This window comes from Larimichthys crocea, chromosome XXIV (genome assembly GCF_000972845.2).
Source record: "Larimichthys crocea isolate SSNF chromosome XXIV, L_crocea_2.0, whole genome shotgun sequence".
Lineage (NCBI taxonomy): Eukaryota > Metazoa > Chordata > Actinopteri > Sciaenidae > Larimichthys > Larimichthys crocea.
Window position 1 is genome coordinate 7,939,775 of NC_040034.1, and position 7,914 is coordinate 7,947,688.

At 39.0% G+C, this 7,914-nt stretch overlaps 2 protein-coding genes across 2 annotated transcripts; both read right to left on the reverse strand.

Annotated features, from left to right (window-relative positions):
• Positions 1-986: 986 nt before the first annotated feature.
• On the reverse strand, positions 987-2,176 carry LOC104932869 (B2 bradykinin receptor). The gene has a single exon (XM_010748194.2). It carries the CDS (start codon positions 2,174-2,176, stop codon positions 1,214-1,216), a length of 963 nt encoding a protein of 320 aa, XP_010746496.1. The 3' UTR covers positions 987-1,213.
• A 1,913-nt stretch (positions 2,177-4,089) lies between these two features.
• On the reverse strand, positions 4,090-7,162 carry LOC104932866 (B2 bradykinin receptor). The gene is made up of 2 exons (XM_010748191.3): positions 6,905-7,162; positions 4,090-5,670 (listed from the first exon to the last, which is right to left on the reverse strand). The coding sequence occupies exons 1-2, from the start codon at positions 6,919-6,921 to the stop codon at positions 4,632-4,634; spliced, it is 1,056 nt and encodes a 351-aa protein (XP_010746493.1). The 5' UTR covers positions 6,922-7,162; the 3' UTR covers positions 4,090-4,631.
• Positions 7,163-7,914: the final 752 nt, after the last annotated feature.

The window sequence follows — 7,914 nt, forward strand, 5'->3', positions numbered from 1 at the left end:
GTGGTCTAATATCTTTGACTAATAGGATTATTGCTTGTTTATACAGTCTGCAGATCCTCTGCCTATGCTTTGGTGTTCAGATATCAGTACCTAACTAATTCATGAACATCCTACTATTCATCATCAAGATTTTGTGTATAAGTAATAAAAACAGGTTTATCCTGATGCTTGTTTGTATAATCCTGTCCATTACACGTCATCCTAACTCAAGCAGATACAATTGAAACAATAACAATGTTGAAATATGGCTTAAAACTAAATAACAATCAAATTGGATAGAATACAAAATATAAACAGTATTTTGTGTGTTATCTAAAACTCAGTGATTGAGGCTGGGGCATGCCTTTTATGGTCAAAATTAAAAGCAACACATTTGACTCAAGCAGTGAGTAAAGACAACATTCTGAGTGTGAATCTGGGTCATTGACACCCAGTATAAACAACTTTCTTATCAAACCAGACACTCCATCCATCTAATTGTTATAGATGACACTTTATTGAAGACAATAACACTAAGTCAAAGTTCAGGATTTCACTCTATTATACTACAGTGACAGGCTAATACACAATGACTGATTGATTACTTCAGATGTTTTCCTTATGTTGGAATAAGAGCCAGTTTCAGTTTCAACACATCAAACCTTTCAAGAAAACTTTATCAAACACATTAAGCTTTACTAAGACCATCAACCTTGGCTTTATTTAGCCACAGCAAAATAAGTGGAAGTGGAAGTGGAACAGGTCTGAATGGCTACTTCAATAACAATCGGAAATTATGGTATCAAGATTAAGACTGCACAACACATTACAGAGGCAGACATCACACAAATGAAAATAATCAGCTCTGGAGGTTATTTATCTCAAACAAAACAGTGGAACTATACAATTTCATATGAAATATTTTACAACCTTTATGCTCTTACATCTAGAATATATTTTATACTTAAAATACCAGTGTTTAAAAAAATATATAGAGAGAGCTCGAAGATTGTTTCTGCTTTCATAAGCTTACAGACATGAGAGTGGCACTGACCTTATCTAACCCTAAAAGAAAACAAAGGAGCATGTCTCCCAAAATGTTGAAACAATTTCTTTATATGGTAAGTGAGTAACTGTGTGACAGTAAGTCTAGACATAGAAACCAATTGCATGCTTAATAAACAGATTTCTTTAACAGTGGTTTTTGGTCAAAGCTTTAAATGCATAGATACATTTAGATTTTGGTACTCTCGGTTTGTTTAGTTGAGTTAAGATTAGCATTGGAATGACCAGACTTCCTCCATTGCTGCTTCCTTCTGCACAGCAGAAGTCTAAACACTTCCCTTGCCCTCTGCTTAAAGTGTTTTCCCACAATCACATACAGGAAAGGATTCAATGAGCTATTACTATAGCCAAAGTAAGTAGCTAACTGGTTGCCAATGTCCAATACGTACGCCCATGTACATCCAGAGATGATCCCGTAGTGATCCAAGGTATCCAAGAAGATCAAGATCTGATAGGGCAGCCAAGAGAGAACGAACACAGCCAGAACAACAAGAACGAGGTATGCTGCCTTCCTTTCCACGCTGCCTCTGCTGCCTTTTTTCATCTTCTGGCTGCTCCGAAGGACTTTAGTGATGTGGTAACTACAGTAGGATACAATGGGAACAGGGATAAGGAAGCCTACTATGCTGACAGTCATGTTGTAGCGTAGTCTCCAACCTTCATGGGGATACGCTAGGTAGCATGCGTCTATGCCCAGATGAGGGAAGAACTGAACAGAGCGGAAGAGGATAGCAGGGAAGCTGAGCAAGACCCCAGCAACCCAGATACTGAAGCAAATCCCACGTGCCCAGAATGCCCGTCTCTCCCTCCCCTGGCTTAGGGGTCTAGTGAGGGCCAGGTATCTGTCCAAGCTAACAAGCGTAAGAAACAGCACGCTGCAATAATAATTCATCCCAATGACAATGTTGATAAGCTGGCACATGAGCTCCCCAAACCTCCAGTGGAACTTGTCGATAATGGTTGCAACCCAAAAGGGCAGGCATGAAACCATGAGCAGATCAGCTGCTGCCAGGTTGCTCAGGTAGATGTCGGCCACAGAGCTGCGCCGCTTCTGGAGACAGAATACACAAAGCACAAAGGAGTTGCCGATCACTCCAAGAAAACAGATGATGGACATGTAGGCAGGCTGCATGGTATAAACCCAATCCCATGCATCTGTATGGTTGCAGAAAATCTCAGCACTCTCCATAGGTAACCTAGTTGCTGATCACTGTGAGAGCTGTTTCACAGTACCAAGGATTTAACAGGTAGAAAAATAAGGGTGTGTTCCAAACTGATACATATACCAGTAAAACCTTTTAACTGTGTCAACACAGGTTTAAGGAATGTGTTGCTACCTTCATGTTATGATTTGAGTTTCAAAGTGTGGGGGGATAATAGATTTAATGGAGTGTGGATAATGGTTTATCAGTCAGAGCACACAGCACACATACTGTCGTCTAAAACGCGGGTCTTGGCAACGGATATAGAATGTAGCATGTCAGAAAATGCCTGAAAAGCCTTGGCCTTCTCTTCCTCCTACTATGTTTACAATCTCAACACTGTCCGACAGAGTCGACAGAGCTGGTTTGATAGACTTTGATGTTTTAGTAATCTCTGTTATCAGCCGGAGACAAAAGATAAAAAGAGTCAAATTTATAAGATCTGATGTCTCTGTAAGAGACAAACAAAAACACAGATAACTACTAATGCCGAATCTGGAGAGACGCTGAGCCTTGCACTGCCATCTTGGTTCAATCATTGACTGCTGGCTGTACCTTTGTATTTAGACTACAGACATGAGAGTGACTTCTACGGCCCATAAGGGGCCTCAAGTTGACTTTGTGCAGAGTCCACTTGTGGTGCAGAAATTTACCAGACTTCAGTGATTTAATTAGCCATGATTCATTGTAATACGGATATGACATATTTTATTCCAACTGAATATTATGAATGTGCTCATCAGCTCATCACCTCAGCAGTAAAATCTACCCTGGGTCAACTCCCACTGGTCTGGTCTGGTCTGGTCTGGTACAGTAATAGTCTAGCACAGTCAAGTTTCTAGTGTTCTCTAGTTTTTTGTGATGTATTATGTTGACTCCAAGGCGGTTGCTAACTGTATTTTCCTTTGTGCTCCAGGACTACTCCTCATCTGTCTGCTTTCTCTGCTACTCTCTTGTGCAATTCCATCACGCTCACACCATCCAATCTCACTCCTTAAATCTCTGCCAACACCAGCCATCCCATCTAATCTGAATATTCCCAATAAATCTGTTTTATCTGTTTCGTAGTCCTTGTTCTATGCTTGGGTCCACCTTTTGAGCTGAAACCTAAAACAGCAATAGGTTATTGGGTGACTGTATAATGGTAAGTCATGACAAAAGACAACAACTGCACTTCTTTAACAGCTTTTTTTGGTCAAACCTTTCTCTATATGTTATACAACTTAAAATTATGCTGTATAGTAAAGTATGCTGTATATATACCATACTGATTCCTCAACACAAATTAATTTAAATCTCATTTTGCAGAACCATTTCAACAAAGAAGAATATATATTCCAGGTTTGAAAAACTAGTGAAAAGTGGTAGCATAATCTTGAAAGGGAGACAGAAATACATAGAACGAGGTCAAACTGTGTATTTTTGAAGTAACTTTGTCTGCCTGCATGTTTTTTGTTCCACAACAATTTCCATTCTTGGCACTGGTGGTAAAGCCTGACTCCTAACAAAGGTTTCCTGTTTGGCATGACATGCCTTCATTTTGGGGATAACTAGGGGTGCACCCTTGCCCACAGCCCACAGTGAGTCAACACTAAGCCATTAAATGCTGGTGTGGAGAGAAATGTATAATGAGACAACTGATGTCCATACAGCCAACAAAAATGAGCATGTTTCTGTGTCACCACTGGAAACTCTTTTACAGAATCCTGTTTTTAACTCTGCAGACAGATGATTCAGAAACATCAGAAAACACTTAGCAAGCAGTTGTTGGGGATTTCTACTTTTTGGTTTTTGTGCTCAATTTGACATTTAAATGCATTGTAAAGATTCACAACATCCATAAAACCATATATATGTTTTATTTGAAGGATTATTTATTTACAGACAAAAACAAATACTGGTACTATTTACAGTCTGAGTTATCAGCAATACAAGACCGAGTATGAAAACTGTATTTACATAAAGCAACCAGGCTAATTTAGATCACATCAACTGTACATTCAAAATACTGATGCTCACCAATGTTTGTAACAAAGGGTATTAAAGCTGTGGTGGAACTTGTAAAGCAGGAAAAATAATTGCATGTGGCCAGTTTTTCCAGCTTATCATATACTTTAACATGGTTGAGACACAATAACACTTAGCGACCTGTAACACCTTCTCCAGGAAGGAACATTTATTCCAGTCTTTTATGGCCTCACACAATAATGTCTCATCAAAGAATAATTTCAGGAAGCGTGATTTGGTCCCATTACAACAGAGTTACAAACCTAATCAATCATCATTTACATTGTAGCAAGACAATTACTGTTACTAAAGTTACTGTTTATGACAGTTTCTACAAAGTCTGTTTATGAGAAGAGCTGTGCTTTTGAAGGTTGAATTTCATGCCAAAGTCTTCAGTGTAGAGGATTGGTTTGAACGTGTAGACTCAGAAGACGCCGTTTTCTTATTGCTCCACTGCTTAAAAACTTCACGAACTTTTTTCCGGAAGTTCTTTCCCACAATGACGTAGAGGATGGGGTTGAGAACACTGTTAAAGAAGGCTAAGTAGGTGAAGACCTGGTTGCAGATATCTAGGACAGTATTGAGGTGACAACCTTCCAGGACCTTAGCTCGTAACAGCACGTCCAGGGTGGTGACCAAGTGGAATGGCACCCAGCAGATGAGGAATGCCAGGAGGACCACCAGCACCAGTGTGGTGGCCTTCTGTTCTGTTTTCTCAGCATTGAACCTCTCTACTGCCTGGATCTTCAAAGCCTGAATAATCTTGATAGTGCAGAATGAGATAACTGAAATGGGGATGACGAAGCTAACAACAACCAACATCCCATCACAGAACAGTTCTACCGCGTGGTTTGGGTATTCCAGAAAGCAAGCATGGACACCGTACTCAGGGAAGTGTTCCACTTTCCTGAAGATGAGGGTGGGGACACTCAAGAGCAATCCAAAACCCCACACCAGTAGACAGCCCAGTTTGGCATATTTTGGCCTACGCATTCTACCATGAGACATCGTATGCACCAGTGCCACATAGCGATCCATGCTAACCAGAACGAGGAAGTAGATGCTGCAGTAGGCGTTCATCTTAATGCCCAGAGTGGCAGCTTTGCACATGAACAGACCAAAAGGCCAGTCGAAATTGTTGTAAATGTTTACAGCCCAGAAAGGTAAACAGGACAGCAGAACAACATCAGCAGCAGCCAGGTTGCTCAAGTAGATCTCAGGCACGGTGCAGGCTTTCTTGTGGAGGCAGAAGACCATCAGGACAAACACATTAAAAACAATTCCCAGCACTGTAATGATCAGGATATACACTGGCTGACTGCTGCTGAGCCATTCCCAGGCATCCGTTTCAGGACAGGCAGTGCCATTGGTGTTGTTTTGGTCTCCATATAAAGCTGTGGTGCTAAAGTCTGGAATGCTGTGTAGAATATAAAGCAAGGACAATTAAACACTGAAACAGTTTCGCATTTTGTGAAAAATAGATCAACACTGTTCTCAAGAACTGCATCGATACTGCCACCTAACTCATCAGAGAGAAAATCATTTAATAAAATGTTGAACTATTCCTTTAAACAAACAATACTATTAGAATAAAGGCAACATATAGTACAGAAATGCATTTAAACTATTCTTATTTTGCACTTTTAAGAACATTTTGTTGACTTTGATGCTATTACAACAATACATACAATACTGTATGTCTAAAAGTATGTCTAAAAACAGCCATTGGCATGTTTTGTCAGTGGTTTCATTTGTTGTCAGGATTTTAAAATGTACTTGTACTGCTTCTTATTTTAAAGCAGTGAACTTTCTACTGCACTAAAATAACATAAGCTACCACACTAACATAATATAACAGTTTCCTATAGTGATTGATTCTCTGCAAACAGCTGATCATTAGCTAAGCTCTTTGAGCGCCAACTACGCAATTACTGTTTCCTGCATTTCTATTTTTACATGCAGTGTTTGCCATGTGCCATGCAATAATGAGCAACAGGCTTAGCTCTGTACATCCTAATTTGCCTGGGGTTGTGTGATATTATCTTACTTATAAGAGAACTGGTTTTACAAATATACTGTATTTTCAACACACGTGAAAATCTTTTGGAGTATACAGTATTAAGAATCAATAGAAATGAATAGAGCAGCAAGTTGAGAGTGTGGCAGAAGAATTAATTTTGTTGCTGTAAGTATAAGATGCCTTCTCCATGTCAGCCAATTGAATCTATATGCAGCCACTGTCAACTGTAACAGTCTTTAGTATATCTCCTAATGATGCACTGCAGTCAATGTCATTTTAGTTAAAATATTATTGTTATTTTTGGTGTGTCAGGAGAGCACAAAAATACATTTTATCAAAATTTATATACAAAAAAAGAAACACAGTGACTGCTCACTGATGTGTAACATGTGTTTATAGAATGAGATGTTAAAAACAATATACTTCTACAGGTAGGGGCAATTCTTTCATCTCCTTGAATTTAGTTGGGCTGTATTTCACTGTTCCTTCCAATGTGTATCCAGATTTTTGACAGAATATGATTATACAGCCCAACACTTCTTCAACTTATCATATGTTTAGGAATAGATAATGTATCATTTCTAATGTGAAATATTTCACAATATATCAACCAAATGAAGATCATAGATACCTTGTAGTTGGAGTCATTCTTCCTGAGTCTGTGCAGATGTGAAATGTCCAGATGCTTGCCTACACGGCTCCAGTGCCTCCCTTTCTCTAGTCGGTCTGTCTGTGACTCGCACTCTTAAAGGAAACTGTAATTAAACTGATGTCAGACTAAACGTCATACTTCAGTCTGCATGCTGCATTTCTCTCTCTCTCCTGTCTGTCCCCTGTCCATCTCACTCTCACTGCTCGCTCTCTCAGGTCTGAATTCTGAGAGTCTGAATGAAAGGCTAAGCTTAATATATACCATTTTATACTAGTATTTGGGTAACCTGTCTGCATGTCATGTATTTATTGTGTATTTTTATTTTGTATTATATATTCTAAAAATGATTTGTTTCTTGTACACTGTATATTGCTCTTGTAAAGCATTTTGTTATGTTGACTGTGTAAAGCACTATACAAATAAAATCTACCTACCTACCTTTGTTGTGGTTGTGATTTGACATACTTTATATGTAGTTCCTTGGTGTTTTATGATTGGATAAAGATCTGTGGGATGGCAAATGTGTTCAGATATGCATAATAATTCCAGCCTATACTGCAGATGTTCAAGGATTTTGGGCCTGTAGCATAAGTCTGGAAAAACCCAGCTGTGCTTTTAATCATAAAATGATTACTTTTTTTGTAGTATGCAGCCACTTGAGCTGAGAGTTATGGATTTAAAAAACTGTAAAACCTGTACTACGTGAACTATAGTAAACAGTTCACCTGATTGGGAATAAAACCCCACAAATACAGAACGATACGTTTCTTTTCATTTAGTTTGAACAGATCGTAGTTCAAGACAGACATTGATGGGGCCAGTGGCCAACACGCACTTTCCCACAAAGCAATAGGTTACAATGTAAAACTGAAAAGCATCCAAACAATTATGTATTGCACAATGGTGGAGCAAGACTTACCACATACCCTCATTGTGTTGTCCACAACTTTCTTTCTTTTGCTGTTGTAGCTGACCGGGAAACCCAAATT

Coding starts and splice junctions, on each gene's coding strand:
- LOC104932869 (XM_010748194.2), bottom strand. CDS start 2,176: ATGCAGCCTGCCTACATGTCCATCATCTGTTTTCTTGGAGTGATCGGC.